This window comes from Geotrypetes seraphini, chromosome 1 (assembly GCF_902459505.1).
Source record: "Geotrypetes seraphini chromosome 1, aGeoSer1.1, whole genome shotgun sequence".
NCBI lineage: Eukaryota > Metazoa > Chordata > Amphibia > Gymnophiona > Dermophiidae > Geotrypetes > Geotrypetes seraphini.
In genome coordinates this window covers 64,744,484-64,768,771 of record NC_047084.1, presented here as the reverse complement: position 1 = coordinate 64,768,771, position 24,288 = coordinate 64,744,484, and the positions used below count along the sequence as shown (strand labels likewise).

The window sequence follows — 24,288 nt, the reverse complement described above, 5'->3', positions numbered from 1 at the left end:
AAAAAACAATCTGTCGGTATACCATTGTGGGTTCCATGATTAAAGTCATCTGCCAATGAGGACTGAAATCTCCCCGAATTCCATGCTAGGCGTGGGAACTTTGCTCGGCCCAGAGGTGACAACAGATGCTGCTTGTATTTTAAATCAAGACTGGGAAGTAGTCAGTTTGAGTGGTTTCACAGCTTACCATCTGAGACACTGTGCTAGAAAAAATCATCTGCCGCTGTACCATTGTGGGTTCTATGCCTAAAGTCACCTGCCAGTATGGACTGACATCTCCCTGAGTTCTGTGTTGGGCATGGTAGCTTTGCTCCATCTAGTGGTAATGTCAGACACTGCTTGTATTTCAAGCTGTGCCTTAGCAATGTGCCGCCACTCAGCATGCTCCTTTGTGCAGCAACCTAGTGCAGGACTAGGTTAGTAGGTTTGTGCTAGGTAGTGGTAATGGAGAGAATTATACAATACTAGTTGTTTAGCACGTTACATTAACGGGTGCTAGCAGCCCTTCTCCCTTACTTTTACCTCCTCCCTGTCCAGCAGCACCCCCACCCATTCCCTGCTCCCCCTATATAGCAGTAGCCCTTCTCCTTTTATCTCCCCCTGTTCAGCATCACCCCATTTCCAGCTCCCCATATCCAGCAGTAGCTCTTCTCCTTTGCAGGAGCCCTTCTCCCTTCCTTTTACCTCCCCCCCCATCTAGCAGCACCTCTTCCCTGCTTCCCCTATCCAGCAGTAGGCCTCCCTTCCTGTTACCTCCCCCCCTGTTCAGAATCACCTCTTCCCTGCTCCTCCTGTACTGCAGCACCCCCTTACCTGCTCCCCCTGTCCAGTCCGGTGAGATCCAGCCATCAGGCTGGCTCCTGCAGGAAGTCTAGTTCCTGTCCGGTCCCCGCCAGGCGTGCGAGCCTGCTCCGCCCCCTCCCGACCTGCCGGGAGTATTTGAATTAGACTCGACGATTCCTGTTGAGGGAAGCACTCCTCACCGGACTCAGCGGTGAACTCCAGCCATCGGGCCGACATCCGCCTTGTTTTTTGTTTTTTTTTAGTTGAAAGACGCGGCGGTGGCTCCTCTCATGATCCCCACCTGCGTCGGAAGTCCGACGCAGGCGGGGATCGTGAAAGTAGCCACCGCCGCGTCTTTCAAAGAATCGTAAGCCGCGCATGCGCACTTCCTATGTGTCGATACAGCTCACGGAAAACCGGCACACACTTAGGAAGTGCGCATGCGCGTCTTACCATTTTATTATATTAGATTCCAGTGATGATTACAAAGAGATATGATGAGAAGCGTGAGTAATTGAGCCAAGGTTGAGATGTTTATTTATTTAATTTGATTTCTATTCTATTCTTCCGGGAGCTCAGAATGGGTTACAATTGACATTCACAAAAAATTACAGGACAAAGGCATTCCAAGAAGAGACAGGAGAGTGAAAAAAGGAGAGAGAGGAGGGAAGGGGGAGCACGAGAAGGCAGGGAGTCGGATGCGGGAAGGTGAGCTGTAAGTTTGTTACAACACCATTTAAAATGGGAATGATTATTAATATGAGAGCTGTGGGGAAGAAAAAGTTTTTATTAAGAGAATGGATACTGGAACAACACTTAGATGTACTTTGTATGACAGAAACATGGCTGAAGGAGGGTGACTGTATTTATCCATCTCAAATTTGTCCTGTTAATTTTTCTGCTTTGGTGAAGTTGAGAGGTTTTAAGAAGAAAGGGGGTGGATTAGGAATTTTTTTTTTTTAACTTTGTTTACGTTTTTATTGAAAACGTAGTAGATTTAACGCCTTTTGAGTGTTATTAGTGACCTCTTAAAGTAGTTTTGGATTTACGATTTTATTAGTGTACTGCCTTCCAAATGTTACATTTGATAAGTTGTTACAGTTATTAACTTTAGAAACAGAAATATGATGGCAGATAAAGGCCAAAAAGGCCAATCCAGTCTGCCCATCCACAGCATCCACTATCTCCTCCTCTCTCTAAGAGATCCCATGTGCCTGTCTCACACTTTCTTGAATTCAGACACAGTCTGTGTCTTCACCACCTCTACTGGGAGGCTGTTCCACACATCGACTATTCTTTCTGTAAAAAACGTATTCCTTAGTTTACTCCTGAATCTATCACCTCAACTTCATTCTATATCCTCTCATTCTGGAGTCTCCCTTTAATTGAAAGAGACATGCCTCATATGTATTTATGCCACATAGGTATTTAAACGGCTCTATCGTATCTCCCCTCTCCTACCTTTCCCCATACATCTTATGAAGAACACCAACCATTTTAGTTGCCTTCCTCTGGACCGACTCCATTCTGTTTATATTTCATTGAAAAGTACAGTCTCCAGAATTGTACACAATATTCTAAATGAGATTTCGCTAGAATCTTATATGAGGGCATCAATATTTCCTTTACCCTGTTGGCCATTTTGCTCACAATGCACCAAAGCATCCTTCTAGCTTTTGCCACTGTCTTTTCAACCTTGTTTGGCCATCTTAAAATCAGCACATCCAAGCTCCACTTTCATGCACAAAAGCTCTTCACCCCCTAAACTGTAAGGCTCCACTGGGTTTTTGTTGCCCAAATGCATGACCCTGCATTTCTTAACATTAAATTTTTACTACCAAATTTCAGAATATTTCTCAAACTTCACTAGGTCCATCCTCATGCTTTCTACACCATCAGGGGTGTCTACTCAATTGCAGATTTTGGTATTATCTGTAAATAGGCAAATCTTACCAATTAGCCCATCAGTAATATTGCTTAAAAAAGGTTTTAAAAAACAGGCCCAAGAACCAATCCTTGAGGCAGACCACTGGTAATATTGCTTTCCTTAGAGCGATCTCCATTGAAATTTGAGTTTACCGTATATTTTGATAAAGAGATTATGTACTTACCATGGTAAGCTCTTTTCCAGAATATAGGGGAGACATTCTAGACAAGTGGGTAGTATCCCAATGGTCACATGCCATATGCAGAAGAAATCCAATCCGGATTTTTTTTCTCTGTGACTCTACTCTACTTCAGTGTGCTCTTTAGGTCCACCTACAATTAGTACCCAAGCACTGAGAGCCACCTTATAAAAGTAAAGTAGAGACACCCATGGCAATGAAGACATAGAAGCATGATGACAGATAAAGGCCAAATGGCATAATCAAGAAGGGTATTACAACCAGAACGAAAGAAGTTATCCTGCCATTGTATCGGGCGATGGTGCGTCCGCATCTGGAATACTGCGTCCAATATTGGTCGCCATACCTTAAGAAAGACATGGCGTTACTCGAGAGGGTTCAGAGGAGAGCGACACGTCTGATAAAGGGGATAGAAAACCTTTCATACGCTGAGAGATTGAAGAAACTGGGTCTCTTTTCCCTGGAGAGGAGGAGACTTAGAGGGGATATGATAGAGACTTACAAGATCATGAAGGGCATAGAGAGAGTAGAGAGGGACAGATTCTTCAAACTTTTGAATAATAAAAGAACAAGAGTGCATTCAGAAAAGTTGAAAGGGGACAGATTCAAAATGAATGCTAGGAAGTTCTTCTTTACCCAACGTGTGGTGGACACCTGGAATGCGCTTCCAGAGAGCATAATAGGGCAGAGTACTGGGGTTCAAGAAAGGATTGGACAATTTCCTGCTGGAAAAGGGGATAGAGGTGTATAAATAGAGGATTACTGCACAGGTCCTGGACCTGTTGGGCCGCTGCGTGAGCGGACTGCTGGGCACGATGGACCTCAGGTCTGATCCAGCAGAGGCATTGCTTATGTTCTTAGAAGGGGATATAAGGATGCCAGGGACAATATGTGAAACTTTTCTTTGACCAAAAATTTGTTGAGGGCCCTGAGATCCAATGTAGGCCGTAGATCGCCCGTCTTCTTCAGAACTAGGAAAAAACATGAGTAAAACCCCCTGCTCTGCTGTTCCAAGAAGAAGGGGGGTCTGGGATGGATTGGAAGGATACTCTCTTGGAGGAAGCTCTGGTGAAATTTGAGAGAAATGAAGAGAGTATCCTTCCCTGATTGACAGCACCCAGAGGTCAGATGTAATGGTCTCCCATTGATGGTAAAAATGATGGAGACGACCTCCTATGGAAAGAGGCAGAACGATGGAGGTTATGCTCTGTTTGAGACAGTCAAAAAGGTTGAAAAGCCATGGGTATAGCAGAAGGCTAAAGTTTCTGTTGCTTCTGCTGTTGTTGTTTCTTGAGGGGTGCTCGAATGTAAGGAGCTGCCCTCGGAGGATAATGCCTCTGATAGGATGGAAGAGGGCGAGAAGGTTTAGAAGGAGCTGGCTTAGGTTTTGATCTGATGAAGGAAGCAAAGGATTTTTCATGCTCAGACAACTTCTTGGTGGCGGCCTCTATGGATTCATCAAAGAGATCATTGCCCTCACAAGGGATATTGGCCAGACAATCCTGAATGTTGGGATCCATATCAATGATGCGAAGCCAGGAAAAGCGGCGCATCGCTACTGAGAAAGCAGTGACCCTCGAGGAAAGTTCAAAGGCATTATAAGAGGACTGAAGAAGGTGCAACCTGAGTTGCGCCAAGGTAGCAATGACTTGCTGGAACTCTAAAAGCCTGTATTGACCAAGGTCTTTAGAAAAATCAGGGAGTATATCAATAAAATACCTGAAATAAGTAGTAAAGATAAAATTATAATTCAAAATCCTGGAGGCCATCATCGAATTTTGATAAAGACGACGGCCAAACTTGCCCAAGGTCCTGCCCTCTGTTAGGAGGTACGGTAGCATAGACCCTGGAAAGATGACTCCTCTTTAAGGAAGATTCCACAAGAAGGGACTGATGAGATAGTTGGGAGTTCTCAAAGCCCTTGTAATGTTCAGTTTTATACCTCGATTCCAGCTTGCCTGGAACAGCAGGAATGGCAAAAGGAGTCTCTAGGTTTCTTTTGAAAGTCTGAGAAAGAAGTCTGTTCAGAGGAAGTTTGAGAGACTCCGCAGGAGGCCAAGGCAAACTCATTTCCTCTAAATACTCCTTAGAGTAATTCGTACCAGAGTCCAATTTAAGATCCAGGTCCTCAACCATTTGACGGAGGAAGGATGAAAAGGACAAATGATCTGCTGGAGCATGGCCTCAAAAGGGACTCGATGACCTCGAGGCGCCTCGAGTGGAAAATGAAGGTGAGGCCTCCCTGGAGTATTGATATCCCAGCAAATAAACAGACTGGGGCGAGGCACTGGAATCAGCTGAGCCCTCAGGTTCTGCTACTGGTGTCTTGTCTCGAGGAGTTGAAGGCCTCGAAGAACTGGAAGCCCTGGACGAGGAAGGCTTCTCTCTGGAGGAAGACCTGAGCCTTGATGAATGCTTCAATGAGGGCCTCGACCGGCGGTGAGAGTGCTGCTTGGAAGCAGGTCTCGTATGAGGTCGAGAAGACTTTGTCCTCTGCCTCGAAACGGGCAATGCCTTAAATGAGGATATAGGGCTAGAAGTTGTAGATGAAGTCCCATAGACTCTGTGGTTTGAATCGAGGAATCTCAAAGCACTTCCAAAGACTCTGCTCCTTCTATGGAGTGTGAGGATTCCAGACGAAACACTCGCAAAAACTCGACTCCTTGCATAGAGTGTGTAGATTCAGATCGAGGCATAGGCAAGGACTCAACCTCTTGTGAGTGCCCAGGCTGGACTGCAGGAAGCAGAGTCGAGGCAGGCCTATATTTGGTCAGTAACTGAACAAATTCCCGCTCTAAAATGGTCTGGATAGTAGCCTGCAATTGTGGATCCAAGTCTGAAACTGGACCACTTGCTGAGGCTAAAGACTCCGAGGTCGAAAATGAAGAATGCTTTGACTTGGAAGAATGATGCTTGGGTAACTTGAAGACCACCGCTGGAACTGTCTGCTGAGGTATCTGACCCGAGGGAAGCTCAGGAGAAGACTTGACAGATTTACTCGAGGTGTGTGTGGCGCAGTGGTTGAAGCTACAGCCTCAGCACCCTGGGGTTGTGAGTTCAAACCCCACGCTGCTCCTTGTGATCCTGGGCAAATCACTTAATCCTCCATAGCCCCAGGTACGTTAGATAGATTGTGAGCCCACCGGGACAGATAGGGAAAATGCTTGAGTACCTGATTCTAGAACCGCCTAGATAACCTTGATAGGCGGTATATAAAATCCTAATAAAACTTGAAACTTGAAAACTTGAGGTCCAAACAAGGAAGGTCTGATGAGAGTCGAGGTTGAAGTCGTGAAGACAGGCGGACACCCCGTAGCAGGCCTGACCAAATCGGAGGTCGAGGGCGCAGCAGAGGTTTCCATACCGAAAATCTTTTCCACTTGAACTCGATGACGTTTGAGGGCTCGAGGTTGAAGAGTAGCACAGCGAACGCATGACTCCGGGCAATGGTCAGGCCCCAGACACTGAAGACACCAGTGGTATGGGTCAGTGAGAGAGATCGTACGCTGGCACTGGCTACACTTCTTGAAGCCCGTGATTGTTCAGGACATAGAAGGAAAGATAGCCGACGCAAAGTCGAAGCCCGAAGGCTGAGGATGTGCGACAGACCCACCAGTCACTTGATGAAAAAAGTTAATTTTTTTTTAAACAAAGACCGAAAGAAAAGCACAGCAACATGATAATAAGTAAAATAAAACAAGAGCCGCGGTGAGAGAAGGCACGAAGCAAACTAAGTTCAGTGCATAGCATCAGAGACGGACTTCTTGGGTCCGCCAAAAATTGAGAACTGAGGAGACACGCATGCGCGGTGTGGCAGACTCAAAACTTCTGAGTTTTCTACAAGCAAGTTTGCTTGCGAGGCTGTCCACATCCAGGCTCCTTGGATGACGTCACCCACATGTGAGAATAGGCTGCCTGCTTGTCTGGGATAATCTATTTTTCCAGTGCAATAGGGGAGACATTCTAGACAAGTGGGACGTATCGAAGCAATTTCTAAATGCCAGGGCGGGCTAACTGCACCGACCCGGAAACCGAGGACCCGAAGGCAGAGTCCTGTCTCGCCACCACATCCACTCTGTAATACTTGGAAAAACTTGTGCAAAGAGGACCACATTGCTGCAATGCAAATTTCCGCAATGGAGACCGCATGAACATCAGCCCATGACGAAGCCATAGATCTAGAAGAATGTACCTTAATGGAGACAGGAGACTGAGTCCCGGCCAGAAGATAAGCTGACGAAATGGCCCTATAAATCCCTCTGGAAATGGTGGCCTTTGAAGCGGGAGCACCCCATTCAACAAAATGAGTCAACATAAACAGAAGGTTAGAGACACGAAAGTTATTAGTGACATTCAGGTAGTGAAGAAGAGCCCTTCACACATCAAGGTTCTTCAATAGGCAATCATGTGACCTGGAACCATTAGGCTGAAAAACAGGCAAACACACCTCCTGATTAACAAGGAAGCCAAAATCAACTTCAGCAAGAAAGAAGAAACCCTGCTGCATTTGACTCTGTAGATCATGACCTTCTCCTATCAAGACTCAGTGAGATTGGCAAAGGAGGCCAAGTGCTCTGATGTCTCCATACATTCCTAAGAAACAGAGAATATGTAGCCATCTTTATTTAACCCGTCCTCTTTTGGGAGGACGGGCTAAATAAATGAATAAGTAAATAGTCTGGAAAAACAAGAGATACTCCAAAACCTAGAAATCATTCTGCAGGGTTCCTTCAAGGCTCCCCTAACATAGTAACATAGTAACATAGTAGATGACAGCAGATAAAGACCCGAATGGTCCATCCAGTCTGCCCAACCTGATTCAATTTAAATTTTTTTATTTTTTCTTCTTAGCTATTTCTGGGCAAGAATCCAAAGCTTTACCCGGTACTGTGCTTGGGTTCCAACTGCCGAAATCTCTGTTAAGACTTACTCCAGCCCATCTACACCCTCCCAGCCATTGAAGCCCTCCCTAGCCCATCCTCCACTAAACAGCCATACACAGACACAGACCGTGTAAGTCTGCCCAGTACTGGCCTTAGTTCAATATTTAATACTAGTTTTTAAGCCCGTTACATTAACGGGTGCTAGAATAGATGTGTCTGTCTGTCTTTCTTTCTTTCTCTCTCTCTCCTTGGCCACTACCTGTCTGTCTTTTTTTCTTTCTGTCTCTCTCTCTCATTGGCCACTGTCTTTCTTTCTGTCTCTATTCTTGGTCGCCTTCTATCTTTCTTTCTCTATCTCTCCTTGGCCACTGTCTGTCTGTTTTTCTTTCTGTCTCTCTCTCTCACTCTCCTTGGCCACTGTCTGTCTGTCTTTCTTTTTTTCTCTCTCTCCTTGGCAGCTTTCTGTCTTTCTTTCTATCTGTCTCTCTCTCTGTCACTGCCTAACTTTTCCATCTTAGCATCAATGTGTGTGTCATTGTGTGTATATTCAGTCGGCACCTCTTGCTTTACACTACCCAAACTGTGGTCTTCTTCCCAGTTCTTGTCTTCACCATTCTCATTCTGCTGGGCTGCAAATTCGCCATTCACTGGGGCAGAAACATCTGCACAGGGCTCCTTCCTCTCTGTCTCATTCGTAGCTTCCTCTCCTGTTAGCTTCTCAACTTTCATCATGCTGTTTTTGTTTGTTTTCTGAAGTGGCCCCCTCAGCACGGGCTTTGTTTTCCTTCTGATTTGGTTTCCTTGCTGACTTGGACTGCTGCTTCTTCACGTCACTGAGAGAAAAGCGGTGCACCGCGCTACCGCTGGCTTTGCCGTCTTCTGTCCACTGCGGCCCACCCTCTCTGACTACTTCCTGTTTCCACTAGGGTTGGCCGCAGTGGACAGAAGACGGCAAAGCCAGTGGTAGCGCGGTGCAGCGCTTTTCTCTCAATGCTGCTTCTGCGATGAGTACAGTGGTGGAGCCTGTGGCAGTTTATGGCACGTGTGGCAGTTCCGGAGAACAGATGGAAAAAGGGCAGGACAGTGATAGTGACAGCAACACTGGTGATGACGTGAAGAAGCAGCAGTCCGAGTCAGCAAGGAAACCAAATCAGAAGGAAAACAGCGGTGCAGCGCTTTTTTCTCCATTTAAACGCGGGTGAGCCGGCGAGAAGAAGGAGGTGGTGGTTTTGGCAGTGAGTGAGGGCGGGAGGGGGTAGTTGCCGGCTCTGCTGTGCTTTCACGATCTGGCCGCCGCATACGCACTCTGGCCACGGACCTACGGATCGGGAATTACAGATCACGCAGGTCTGAGTGCGCATGCGCGGCTAGCGTTATAGGATTATTTTCTGATTCTAAATCCTCTGTGTTCATCCCACGCTTCTTTTAACTCAGTCACAGTTTTACTCTCCACCACCTCTCTCGGGAGCGCATTCCAGGCATCTAATACCCTCTCCGTAAAGTAGAATTTTCTAACATTGCCCCTGGATCTACCACCCCTCAACCTCAAATTATGTCCTCTGGTTTTACCATTTTCCTTTCTCTGGAAAAGATTTTGTTCTACGTTAATACCCTTCAAGTATTTGAACGTCTGAATCATATCTCCCCTGTCTCTCCTTTCCTCTAGGGTATACATATTCAGGGCTTCCAGTCTCTCCTCATACGTCTTCTGGCACAAGCCTCCTATCATTTTTGTCGCCCTCCTCTGGACCGCCTCTTCTTACGTCCTTCACCAGATACGGTCTCCAAAACTGAACACAATACTCCAAGTGGGGCCTTACCAATGACCTGTACAGGGGCATCAACACCTTCTTCCTTCTACTGACTACGCCTCTCTTTATACAGCCCAGCATCCTTCTGACAGCAGCCACTGCCTTGTCACACTGTTTTTTCGCCTTTAGATCTTCGGACACTATCACCCCAAGGTCCCTCTCCCCATCCGTGCATATCAGCTTCTCTCCTCCCAGCATATACGGTCCCTTCCTATTATTAATCCCCACATGCATTACTCTGCATTTCTTTGCATTGAATTTTAGTTGCCAGGCATTAGACCATTCCTCTAAATTTTGCAGATCCTTTTTCATATTTTCTACTCCCTCTTCGGTGTCTACTCTGTTACAAATCTTGGTATCATCTGCAAAAAGGCACACTTTTCCTTCTAACCCTTCAGCAATATCACTCACAAATATATTGAACAGGATTGGCCCCAGCAACGAACCCTGAGGGACTCCACTACTCACCTTTCCTTCCTTTGAGCGACTTCCATTACCCACCACCCTCTGGCGTCTGTCCCAGTTCACCACCCTCAGTTTCTGACCCAGTTCACTACTTTGGGTCCTAACTTCAGCCCTTCAAGTTTGTTCAACAGCCTCCTATGAGGAACTGTATCAAAGGCTTTGCTGAAATCCAAGTAAATTACATCTAGCATATGTCCTCGATCCAGCTCTCTGGTCACCCAATCAAAAAATTCAATCAGGTTCGTTTGGCACGATTTACCTTTTGTAAAGCCATGTTGCCTCGGGTCTGTAACCCATTAGATTCAAGGAAGCACACTATCCTTTCTTTCAGCAACACTTCCATTATTTTTCCAACAACTGAAGTGAGACTCACCAATCCTCTTCAACCTCTACATGAGATCTCTGGGAAACAGTGGCTTCGAAAAAGATGAACACTATCATACACAGACAACATCTTCCTCCTCATACAGCTAGACCCCGCTTCCATCAATATCTCAGAAAAAAATTGAAAGCTGCATAAGAAAAATCTCCAATTGAGCCACCAGCAACAAACTCAAACTAAAGAGCCAAAACCTAGCTGCTCTGGTTTCACACACCACAAATAACCATTTCCCAATGAATAAATGTGCCCTCAGGCATCAACTTTCAAATACAAGAAACCTCAAAAGTACTTGGTGTCATCCTAGACTCCACTCTCACTTACTTGCCCCAAATTTCCAATCTTAGAAAGAAAACACTACTGCATGAAAAGACTGACTGATCAGGCCCTTATTCTATGAGAACCACTTCACTATGGTACAAATGCTCATCCTCTCACAACTGGACTGTTGCAATTCACTATATGCATTGCAGAACTACACAGGTTGCAGCCAATACAAAACACCACAGTCAGACTTATTTTCTGCTTAAGAAAATATGATGCAATATCTGACCACCTTCACAAGCTATAACGGCTACCCAAAGCACCCAGAATCTACTTCAAAATGACCTGCATATTGTACTAGATATGTCAAAAACTCAGCAGATGCAATAATTCATCTCTTCTTCGAGCCCCAGTTCACATCTGCTAGAATCTTCAATACCTCCAAGATGATCCTCCCCTCACCAAAAAGTGTCAGATACAAACGAATATTCAACTAATTGTTCACCTACATCGCAATAAAAAACTAGAACAGCCGTCCCAAAGACACTAGATTAGAACCAAACTACTTGAGTTTCAGAAGAAAACAGAAAACATTTCTCTACAAAAGCCACCTATCAGCAGGATGATCCTTACAAGATTTCCCAGAACTACCAAGCTTGACATCGGGAATAGAAATAGTGCCAAAACCTTAACCAAAACCTTTAACTTTAAAAAGGGCAAATACGATCGCATGAGAGCCATGGTGAAACAACGACTCAAGAAAAAGGTGGACAAACTTGAAACAGTAGACCAGGCATGGTCCCTACTGAAAAATACTATCACAGAAGCACAAAATCTACACATTCCGAGGATCTCCAAAGAAGGGAGAACAAAAGGTAAGGGAGAACCGGCATGGCTTATCAGACAGGTGAGGGAAGCCATAAAAGAAAAGAAGGACTCTTTCAAAAAATGGAAACACATGAAAACAACCGAAGCATGGAAAAAAACATAAAGATGATCAGAAGAAATGTCACAAGGCGGTGAGGGATGCCAAAAAGGACTATGAGGAAAAAATAGCGCAAGAGGCCAAAAACTTCAAGCCCTTCTTTAGATACGTGAAAGGGAAAAAACCCACAAAAGAGGCGGTGGGACCTCTGGATGACCAGGGAAGAAAAGGGTACATTAAGGAAGATAAACAAATTGCGGACAAACTAAATTCCTTCTTTGCGTCCGTCTTTACGGAGGATGATACCGCAAAAATACCAGAAGCAGTGAAAATGTTTAGTGGAGTAATAGAAGACAGCCTCACCACAGTTGAAGTGGAGTTAGACCAGATATACTACCAGATCGACAAACTTAAAAGTGACAAATCCCCTGGACTGGATGAAATTCACCCGAGAGTCTTAAAGGAATTGAAGGTTGAAATCGGAGAGTTATTGCAAAAACTCACCAATCTGACAATCAGAACTGGACAGATACCAGATGACTGGAAGATAGCGAACGTCACGCAAATTTTCAAAAGAGGATCGAGAGGAGAACCGGGCAACTACAGACCTGTGAGCCTTACGTCTGTCCCTGGAAAGATGGTTGAAGCACTGATCAAGGATAGCATAGTCCGGCACTTAGATACACACGACTTGCTGAAACCCAGTCAATATGGGTTCAGGAAAGGGAAATCATGTTTAACGAATTTACTTCAATTTTTTGAGATCGTGAACAAGCAAATTGATAGTGGAATGCCGGTGGACATAATATATTTGGACTTCCAGAAAGCATTCGACAAAGTTCCACATGAAAGACTGCTCAGGAAACTACAAAGCCATGGAATAGAGGGAGATATACAAAGGTGGATAGGCAAATGGCTGGAAAACAGGAAGCAGAGAGTGGGCATAAATGGGAAGTTCTCAGACTGGGAGAAAGTGACTAGTGGTGTGCCCCAGGGCTCGGTACTTGGGCCGATCCTATTTAATATTTATATCAATGACCTGGAAGACGGAATATCCAGTGAGATCATTAAGTTTGCAGACGACACAAAGCTATGCCGGGCAATCAGATCGCAGGAGGATAGCGAGGAACTCCAGAGCGACTTGTATCAGTTAGAGAAATGGGCAGAGCAATGGCAGATGAAGTTCAACGTGGAGAAATGCAAAGTAATGCATTTAGGTAGTAAGAATAAGGAACACGAGTATAGAATGTCAGGCGCAACTCTGGGTAAGAGCGAACAAGAAAAGGACCTGGGTGTACTGATAGATAGGACCCTGAAGCCGTCGGCACAATGCGCGGCAGCGGCAAAGAAAGCAAACAGAATGTTAGGCATGATAAAGAAAGGAATCACGAGTAGATCGGAGAAAGTCATAATGCCGCTTTATAGAGCAATGGTCAGACCACACTTGGAATACTGTGTCCAACATTGGTCTCCCAACCTAAAGAAGGATATAAAACTGCTGGAGAGGGTGCAGAGACGAGCAACGAAGCTAATAAGAGGTATGGAGAACTTGGAATATGAGGAACGACTCAAGAAACTGGGACTGTTCTCCCTTGAGAAGAGGAGGCTGCGAGGGGACATGATAGAGACGTTCAAAATACTGAAAGACATCGATAAAATAGAGCACAAAAACAAATTATTTACATTGTCCAACGTGACACGGACAAGAGGACATGGTTTGAAGCTAAGGGGGGACAAGTCCATGACAAATGTCAGGAAGTTCTGCTTCACGCAGTGAGTGGTGGACGCCTGGAATGCTCTCCCAAAGGAGGTTATTAAGGAATCCACTGTGCTAGGATTCAAAGGCAAATTAGATCCACATCTCCTTACGAGAGGCATAGAGGGATATGGGTGACTAAAACTACATCAGGTGTATACCTGACTGGGCCTCCGCGTGTGCGGATCGCCGGACTCGATGGACCATGGGTCTGATCCGGAGATGGCAGTTCTTATGTTCTTAATACTGCCATAAACTTATCAAATCGAATGTCCTGCATAATCCTCATGTCAATCTTTGCTGATTCCCGCAATATCTCCTTTGTAAGCGCCCCTTGCTGTATGGGTTCTTGTTTGTAAGCTCTCTTCTTCATTGCAATCCGCTATCACAGCTCTTGTATAATTTTAAATCACCTTGATCCTTTATAGGCTTAGTGTGATCCACAAACCTTAGATTAGTTGTGGAACAGTTGTTTTGCCTATGACTATGTTCCCTAACTACGATGAAAGCTGAAATGATTTTCACTTTAGAGGACTGCTTTGGTTGCACATGTGAGGCTGCTTAATTTGATCTCTTTTTCATTAATGAAGATTAACAAAGGTCAGGTGTGAGCTTGCTGTGGTGGCACAGTGAAAGGAACAAAATTTCTACAATACTGAAACCTATTTTAACACACTGGAAAGATAATTCACATATAACGGTGCAATACTGGTATAACACTGTTTATATATCATAAATATGACGGGATGCTGCATAAAAAATGACAAAGCTTTCCTTCTTCAAAGAATAACTGAGCAAGATAATTATGTGAACCAGCTTTGATATTATTTGCAACCAACTCTGATGCCTTTGGTCTTTTTGTTTCTTATTTGTGTTTGATTTTGTTTGTATTTTGAAAAGCTTTAATAGAGAGAGATTTGAACTTAAAAAAATTAACAAAAAAACTTCTACCTTAATGGAGTGTGCTCATTCATTTAGAATATGATTACTGTTGGAACATAGTAAAAATGTATTTTATGACTGAACAGTATTCCTTCATGGTATACATGGTTTCCATTATCTCCAAAAAAAGGAATCTTCTATATATGATGCATCTCTAAACCTTGTGTGAACATTCTCAAAGAAAGCCACAAGTGTGCAACTTATACGTGACACTAGGCAGCAGAAGCTGAGATCCTGGAAGATATATCAGTTATATTATAGGCTTATCAGCATTGACTCAGCGACTGAGGAGATGGGAAGATGAGACACCTTGCTCATTTTAGGAAAACAGTATGCACATATAAAACCTTATGAGGTTGATGAGCTGCAATTCAGGCAGATAGCATTGCTTCCTGGAATCCAGCAGTTTGTGACCTTTAGCACAGTAATATTAGACAACTGAATTGTCTCACTTTCTTCCTTATTGAATCAATGATGAACAATAAAGTTGGACATTATTGAAACCAAGTGCTTATTGAACTTTATATTTCATTCCATCTTTTAGGATGCAATCTAAGTCATTAATAAGGACTGCCATATATGAAGGTTTTGCTCCTGCAAGAGTGCACAAATTAGAATTATTACAGTGGCCTTTGGTGCTTCTATGAACTTTCAGAGACCAATTACATATGAACAAGGTTTTGTCTCCTGCTGTAAAAGGAAGAGAATCTTCTTAAGTAAATGCTGCACAGGAGATCAATCTTTGACTTCTTTTAAATATGATTCTGTAGAAACAAATTTTGGATCTAAGCAATCCTCTAGGTTGCTTTAACAAAGCTTCAAACAGTGAACGAGGTACAACATGCTCTCTTTGTGGTTCAGAGTCTGAAGTAGAAACTATCAAACCTTGGAATGAATAAGTATTTCTTTATGCAAGAGAGGGTGTTATTTCTTACTTGCCAACATTGAATAGATGGTAGATATTTAGCTACCCTGGAAAAATTCATCAAACATCTTATACAGAAACAAATGTGGTTGTGCTCAAGTTAAGAAAGAATGGGACAGGCACATGGGGTCTCTTAGGGAGAGGAAGAGATAATGGATGCTGAGAAGGGGCAAACTAGATGGGCCAATTGGCCCTTATCTGCTGTTATGTTTCTATGTTTAAAAATACTCTGACAAGGAATGGAGCAAAGGCCAGTAAAAGCTGGGCTGCTGAAGGTTTCACAGGAGATGTTGGTAATCAGAGCAAACCACCACATACGCTGTCAATGAGCAGCAACCCTTGTGCAAAGGCAGCTATTACCTGTTAATATCTGCACTGAGATCTGAAGTGTCTGTGCTGATGGAGCCATGTGAAGGTCAGTGCTACTGTCTAGCCAAAGCCTCTAATGGCACAAATAGTTCAAGAGAAGGTTGTGCAGTTTGTATTTAGAGGCAGCACTCTAGACATCTAACATCTGCACTGAAGTGCATGCACATCTTTAAAGCTTTAGATAGAATATTCAAGGTTGCCCTATACAAGAGCTAAAGACTGTGCTTTAGGCCTGTAAGCCTCTAGGGTGGTTTGCAACATTTTGGTGGATTTATAGCACTATTCCTTTGTAGCTGGATTCGATCACTGTGCAGAAATAGAGGTAATGCCTGAAAAGAAAGATTTACTGGAATCAGCCAAACTATGAACAGATGATACTCTTCTTTCTTCCTTCTATGCCAGCAGGAGTGTTTTCTTTCCCTCCCAGTATTTATTTTATTTACATAAATTTGCTTGACTGCATTTCAACTTTGTAAATAGCCTTAATAAGGTTTGATAGGAAAAGAGAAAATATTAAAAATAACAAATTATAATAAAAAAGGGCAAACAAAATATCTCAAAGGTCTGGATGGTCCTTAAAGTGTTTGCAAAAAAATTTTGCCATGACTTTGAAGTGAGCCCAATTATGTTCTGAATTCAGAAATATCAAACACTTTGAATGGATAACAAAGTTCTAGATTTTAATCCCACACTGAGGGCATGACCAAAACCCAGTCAGTATGTGACATTCCCTGTAGTAATAAAAGGAAAATAAAGCATGAAAGTATTGAAATTCTTTTTCTTTGTTCAGCAGAGCAGAACAAACAAAACTGAAATGACTGAGGAGACTTATCCATGGGAAGGGCACACATTCTGAACTACGAGAAAGCTTGTTCTATTTAGTGCAATCGGATGATTCCACCCGATGGGTCAGACTCACTTCTGCTTTGTCAGTGAAAAATTAACCCTGACAATATTTGTTATTATGTTTCTTAAGCAGAGGACACAAGCTTTTTCTCTTAAATGTGTTCTGAAAACATATTTTCTTACCTCTTCTGATTCAAGCAGGAATTCTATGAATTGGCATCCCACCACAGTAAGTTGTTTGGACTTGGTGTAATCCAGATCCAGGTTGGCATACAGCTTGCTACTAGGCTTGTAAAAATAAAGCAGCCGTCGAACAAACCTAATCGAGATGAAATAATTCAGCTACTTCTTATTCCACAGATAAGTTAACAACTAGAGCAGTTCAGTACAAATTTGTTAATACAACATAGCTACTTACCATAACAGGTGTTATCCGGGGACAGCAAGCAGATACAGTGGAACTTCGGTTTGCGAGTGTTTTTCAAGATGAGCAAAACACTTAGCAAACTTTTGTCTCGCAAACCGAGCATGTTCCGATACACGAGCACCTCCCCCCCGCTCTAACCGGCATCGCACCCACTGAACCGGCATCGCAAACTCCCCCCCCTCAAGAACCGCATCGCACCCCCGTGTTGAAAGCGGCATCCACCCGTCCTCCCTCCCAAACATGCTCCTTACCCCATCTGCTGCTTGTGCGAATGAAAGAAAGCTCCCGTCTCTTGCCTGGGCTGGGCCTTGAGCATCTGCGCATGCTCAAGGCCTTCTAGATCTCATTCTCTCCGAGATCTCGTTCTCTCCAAGAGAATGAGAGCCAGAAGGCCTTGTGCATGCGCAGATGCTCAAGGCCCAGCCCAGGCAAGAAGCGGGAGCTTTCTTTCACTCGCACAAGCAGCAGATGGGGTAAAAAGGAGCATGTTTGGGAGGGCAGGCGGGCGGATGCCACTTCCACCATCGGAGTGTGATGCGGTTCTCGCGGTGGGGGGGGGCGTTCGCGTGGGGGGGGTTGTGATGCCGGTTAGAGTGGGGGGATGGGGTGATGGAGCAGCGCCAGTAGCCTTGGGGGGGGGGAGGAAGAGGTAGAACGAATCAAAGCGAGTTTCCATTCATTCCTATGGGGAAACTCGCTTTGATATACGAGTAACTTGGTTTACTAGCATGCTTCTGGAACGAACTATGCTCATAAACCAAGATTCCACTGTATTCTCACATGTGGGTAACGTCATCCACGTACACTGCTATGGACAGTGCTAAAAGTGTACTGACACTTTAAACTTTAAGAAACTTCGAGACTGCCCACACTGCGCGAGTGCCTTCCTGCCCTACGTCAGCTCACAGTTCCGTTAGCAAACCAAGGGAAGTGGGAGGGATGTGAGAATAACTACCTGCTGTCCCCAGATAAAACCTGTTACGATAAGTAACTGTGCTTTATCCTTGGACAAGCAGGCAGCATACTCTCATGTGTGGGACATCCTAGCTTATTGAATGGGAGGGTTGGCCATTAAGGAAGAAAATAAATTCTGTAAAACTGATTGGCCGAAATGACCATCTCATCTGGAACATGATTTTAGACAGCAGTGAGATGTAAATGTGTAAATTGAGGACTAAGTAGCTACTCTGCAAATATCTTCAATGGGAGTGGAATGCAAAAAAGCCACTGATGCTGCCATAGCTCGGACCTTATGTGCTGTAACACAACCCTCAAGCTGCAGCTCAGCCTGAGCATAACAAAAGGAAATGCAGGCCGCTAACTATGTGGAAATAGTTCATTTGGTTACAGGTAGACTCTACCTGTTAGGATCAAAAGAGATGAACAGTTGAAGTGAAAACCTATGTGCCTTAGTTCTCTGTATGTAGTAAGCCAAGGCACATTTACTGTCCAATGTGTGAAGAGCTGTTTCTCCAGGACAAGAATGAGGGTTTGGAATCACAATCGATTGATTCAGGTGAAATGCCATAACAACTTTGGGAAGGAATTTAGGATGAATTCTGAGAACAACTTTATCATGATGAAATACTATAAATGGTGGATCAGAAACTAGTGCCTACAGTTCACTCACTCGATGAGCAGAAGTGACACAGATCAGGAAGACCACTTTACAAGTGAGAAACTTAAGATGAGTAGTTGCCAATGGTTCAAATGGCGGCTTCATTACTGGTGAGGACGCCATTGAGATCCCAGATAACTGGAGATGGTTTTAGTGGAGGTTTTGAGTTCAAAAATCCTTTCATAAATTGGGAAATAAATGGATGAATAGCTAATGATTTATTAATGAAAGAAGCATAGTAAGCACTAATAGCACCAAGGTGAACTCTAGCCAAAGTGGTTTTAAGTCCACAGTTGGATAAATGGAGAAGGTAGTCCAATATTGAAGAAAGAGGAGATGTGGAAGGATAATGAGTTGATGGAGATTACACCATGAAATGAAGCGTGTCTATTTGAGTCCACAGCATTGCTGAGTAGAAGGCTTTCTGGAAACAGCTATGATGGCTTGTTCTGAGTCATAAACATTACAATCTGCTGAAATCAGGTTGAGAGGTACCAAGCTGTTAGGTGCAGAGATTTCAGATTGGGAGGTAAAAGAGAACCTTGACTGAGTAGAGATGGAAAGATCTGTAATGGAATTGGATCCTTGACACTCGGTTGAATTAGAAGGGAAAAACAAGGCTGTCAGGGCCACCAAAGGAGATATTAGGATCATGGTGGTTGACTCTTGTTTGAGTTTGACTAATGTCTTCAGAACCAAAGGGACTGGTGGAAATGCATACAGGAACTTGTTTGACCAATCCAGAAGAAAGGCACCTGCTTCCATATGATGAGATAGTACTATCTGGAACAGAAGAGAGGTAACTTGTGGTTGAGGAGAAACACAAACAGGTCTATCTGAGGAGTTCCCGAAATCGAGATGATGTGGCATAAGACTTTGGAGTTAAGAGTCCACTCATGCAGCTAAAGAAATCCACTGAGCTTGTTGGCTAGGGCATTCTCTTTGCCTTGGACATATATGGCTTTGAGAAACATATGTTTTGAGGAATTGCTCAGTTCCAAATGTGCTCAGCTTCTTGACAGAGAAAGAGAGCCTGTTCCTCCTGTTGTTGCCTATTGTTTATGTAGTACATGGCCACTTGATTGTCTGTTCAAACAAGGAGGACTTGTTTGGCGAGACGATCCTGAAATATTTTATAGGGCATTTTGAATTGCCCGCAATTCTAACAGGTTGATATGAGGTATATTTTAGAGTCCCTGCTTTTGGAGGCCGACCAGGTGAGCTCCCCATGCATATGTTGAGGTGTCCATTGTGAGTACTTTCTGATGTGGAGGGATGTGAAATAGCAAACCTCTGGAGAGATTTGCCGGATTTAACCACCACTGACGAGATTGATGAAGAGACGAGGAGACACTGATCTGTTGGGATAAGGAATTCTTGGCCTGAGACCACCGAGATGCTAGGATCCATTGAGCTGATCTGAGATGAAGTTGAATGAAGAGAGTAACATGAACTGTGGATGCCATGTGACCCATGAGACGCATCATGATTCTTGCTGAGATATTTTGTAGAGAGGACACATGAGTGCAAAGCTGAAGCAAGGTGTTATGTCTTTGTTGGGGTTGGAAAGCTCACAGAAAAGTTATGGTGAGCACGGCTCCTATAAACTCCAACAACTTGAGTGGGTTGAAGATGAGACTGGAAAATGTACTTCGAATTCTAGATGCTGGAGAAAAGCTATGGTCCCTTGTGTAGCTTAGTGTACTACTTGAGGTGATGTAGCTTTTACCAACCAATCATCTAGATAAGGAAACAATTGAAACCTGTGGGAGCGCAGGGCTGCTGCTAACAACACTAGACATTTTGTGAATACTCTTGGAGATGAAGCGAGGCCAAATGGTAGAACTTTGTATTGAAGATGGTGACCTACACGAAAAGGAAGACACTTTCTGTGGTCCGGATGGATGGGAATGTGTGAATAGGCCTCAGAGGTCTAGAGAGCACAACCAATTGACTAAATATTTGTTGAGAGTTCAGAGATTGAGAATGGGACGAAGACCTCCTGTCTTCTTTGGAATTAGAAAATACCTGGAGTAGAACCCCTGATTTTTCTGGGAAGGGGGTACCAACTCTATAGCAATTAGTTGAAGAAGAAATTTGATTTCCTGAAGAAGGACGTCTGTTGAGATATGCAAGAGGACTCTCTTGGAGGGTTGTCTGAAGGAATGGTGATAAAATGAAGAGAGTAACCCTCCTGTATGACTTTGAGAATACAGGTGTCTGTGGTAATGAGAGTCCAGCAATGATGATATAAAAGAAGTTGGCCTCCGATGAGTTGGGGAGAAGGCTGAGATGGGGGTATTGTGGCTATGCTCTCTAGAAGCATGTCAAAAAGACTGAGCTGGTTTTGAGGAACTGAATTTTAAGGCTTCTGCAATTTCTGCTTTTTCTGTGGTGGGGGTTTGGAAGAGGATGAGGAGGATGGATAACGCCTCTTAGAGGAAGTAGGTTGCTGGGAAGACTTCCTTAGCCTTAGAGTCTGTTAAGGTGTTCCAGTTGCAAAAGTCTTTGGTTGGCATCCTTGACTTTGACCCCCAAAGAGTTCTTTACTAAGGTACTAGTGACCTGGATTGACTACCGTGAGCACGGGCTACTGGGCTTGATGGACCACTGGTCTGACCCGGTAAGGCTATTCTTATGTTCTTATGTTAGAAAGGGAATATTTACTAGACGATCTTGAATGTTAATGTCCATGTCAGAGACTCACAGCCATGCAAGAGATCTCATAGCAATAGACAGAGCCAATGCTCTGGATGTCACATTAAATGCATCGAAAGCTGATCTTACAATAAACTTTCTGATCTGGAGTAGGCTATGAGTAGTCTCCTGGAACTCTGGGAAAACAGATGAGCTATATTGTTCAAAAATGACATCTAGAAGTTTTAGCTGAGAACTCTGCTGGTCAACAGAGTTCTAGAAGAGGCAGCACCCAAACTTATCCCTGGTGCGGCCTTCACATCCTGGCAGTGCAGTAGTATATACTTTTGTGCTGGAGGATTTTTTAAGAGTGGATTCAACCAGTAAAGACTGATGAGTCAATTGTGGCTTATCAAAGCCTGGACAAGATTGTATTCTATACAGTGTCAATTTTTCTTGGAGATATGGGAAGGGCGAGAGGAGTCTCCCAATTCTTAAACAGAGCTTCCTTAAGTAGATTGTGAAGAGGCAATTTGAGAAGCTCTTTAGGAGATTCATCAAAGTCTAACGCCTCAAGGAGCTCTGCTCTGAGCTCAATGTCTGACTCCAGTTTAACAGGCAAAGCTTTCCCCATTTGCCTGATAATTTAGTGAAAGTCCTTCTGGAGGAGATCTGTGTTGTGGCAGTAGAGGAGATGGATTTGATGGGATGCCATACGACTCTGGAACAGATAATATAGGATCAAGATCAGGATCAGTGTTTTGTACAGAAAGAACAGAATCAATGTCTGCAACTCCAGGGAATTCTCTATAGGAAGGAGAAGGATGCTTCCTAGTCTGAAGAGTATGATGACTGAAAGCATCGAGAAGAGGTCCTTTAATGACGTTGGTACCGGTCTGATGAAGATGCCAATGAATATCGAAATTGAGAATGTCTAGGTCTTGATTTACATCGAGGTGAATGTGAATCGGTACAGTGTGATGCTCACTTGGATGTAGAGGAGTGAGCATCAGTACTGCGGGATTTTGACGTCCATCGCTTCTATGGAGAGCTGGATTAGGTACCTTTGGGCCTCAATGTGCTATGCTCAGGCTGGGTTGAAACCAAGGGAGTCAATGCAAGGATCGGTGCTGGATGCAGCTTAAAGAGGTCACCGAGCTCCATCCTGCAAAGACCACCGGTACCATTGGCTCAACAGCCGGTACTATCGGTGCTGCAGGGTGATATGGGGTGGGTGGCCTAGATGAGAAAGCACACCCTAAAGGAGACACAGCCTGCAAATAAGGAGATCAATGATAACATCAACACTTGGCATGCATTGAGGGACTCTATGAGGAAGATGCCTGCAATGCTTGCTGTGAAGAAGACAACTTCTTAGCAGTTATACCCAATGTAGGAACGACGTCTGATGTCGAGGGAGGCGTTGGTACTGATGGAATCAATCAAGCTTTGTCACCAGAGGTCCTGGCCGGTCCAAACAGCTTTTTCTGCTGTATGCATCGAGCCTTAAAATAGAGTTTTTGTAAAGTAGAACAGCGGATGCACGTGTCTACTCAATGCTCCGGTCCCAAACACTGAATGTACCAGATGTGCATGTCAGTGACGGAGATGGGGCACTGGCAATGACAGCACATTTTTAACCCACTAGAAGGTCTCAACATATGAGGAAAAATCTCAGCAGCAAAGTCAAGAAACGCAATGGTTGCACCCCGAGAAGGAAAACCAATGAGAAAAATTGGAGAGAAAAAGGCCCAAAGGCCTAACAGGAAACAAAAAAGAACGAAGAAATTAACAGGTTTTTTTTGGGAGGGGGGGGATTTTATGTAAAAGAAATGAAGAAAAAAACTTAAGAAAATCAAGCTGAAAGGCAAAAATGTACATCAACAGGGAAGGCAACTCAATTTGGACAGAGTCCAAAAACCAACTTCTTCACTCCGCAGATAATGAAGAACTGAGGAACCATGAGCCAAAGTAGGGCGGGAAGGCACATGTGCATGTGTGATGCGGGTAATCTCGAAGCTTCTTAAAAAGTTTAAATTGACAGTACACTTTTAGCACTGTCCATACTGGGCTCCATGGATGACATCACCCACGTGTGAGAATATGCTGCCTGCTTGTCCAAGGATAATGATTCAATTGTCTAAATGGAATAAAATAGCAATTCAAGTAAATTTAAATAACTTGGAAAAGTAAAAAGGCAGCATATAAAGACAAGTATATAAAACGCAGTAAGGTTTGCAACTGTTAAGTCAACAAAAGCTCCAAAAGCATATTAAAGCTAAAAAAAATTAACAAAAAAATGAAAAAGGGAAAAATATTCTAAAATGAAAAATATGTGGAAGGACAGAGAGCCAGGATGGTGGCAGGGAAGCAGTATCAGCATGCTGAGCTCTATGATTCTTGGTGTGGCTGCATAAGGAATTTGCACTGGAATCAACACAGTGAAATGCATAGGCAAGGTCTACACATGTGCACGTTAGAGGGCAGTTCCTACCCAGCCATGGTGAAGCAAACATTGACAAATGAGAGATTAGGTTTTCACCTGGATAATCTTCTTTCAGTTAATCTACTCCAGATTCTGTATGTGTAGTGATTATCTCTTCCCGCAAACTGGACTTGCAGAGAAAGAATACTTACAGATTTGAGCACCTCCCCTATAGGAGGCAGAGCCTTAGTCAAGTCCCAAAGCAATTGAGCTCCACTAGAACAAAAGAGGAAGGGAATGGAGAAACTCCCCGTAAACAACAAGGAATGCTAGTCTGCTCTGTAACTCAGAAAACACGAATTAGAAAAAAGCATCAGAAGAAATTAAACACAAGTATAGAGAAATAGCCTGCTATGTGCAACTGGCATTAACAATAAAGAAGCAAGAGACTGAGGAATAAACATACTCATCCCGAGTGTCTAGGCGTGTAGCCCTGTCTGGCAGACAGGAGAAGAATTCCAGAACTGGAACATAGAAAAATATGAGGCAAAAAAAAAATCAGGTGATACAGAAAAGACAGGGCAGGCCATACGGAATCCATAGATTAACTGAAAGATTACATTACATACATTAGTGTCTTCTATTCCGCCAATACCTTTCGGTTCTAGACAGATTACAAAAGCATTGGTCTGGGCATACCCAGTGAG

General features: G+C 43.8%; 1 protein-coding gene across 5 annotated transcripts in view; it reads right to left on the bottom strand.

Moving 5' to 3' along the window:
• Window positions 1-24,288, bottom strand: part of RICTOR (RPTOR independent companion of MTOR complex 2) — a 607,299-nt gene that overhangs the window by 252,716 nt on the left and 330,295 nt on the right. For all 5 annotated transcript variants that reach the window (XM_033932568.1, XM_033932543.1, XM_033932533.1 and 2 more), the window contains one exon: window positions 16,658-16,793. In XM_033932568.1, the coding sequence (XP_033788459.1) occupies window positions 16,658-16,793 (136 nt within the window). The remainder of the gene's footprint in view (window positions 1-16,657; window positions 16,794-24,288) is intronic.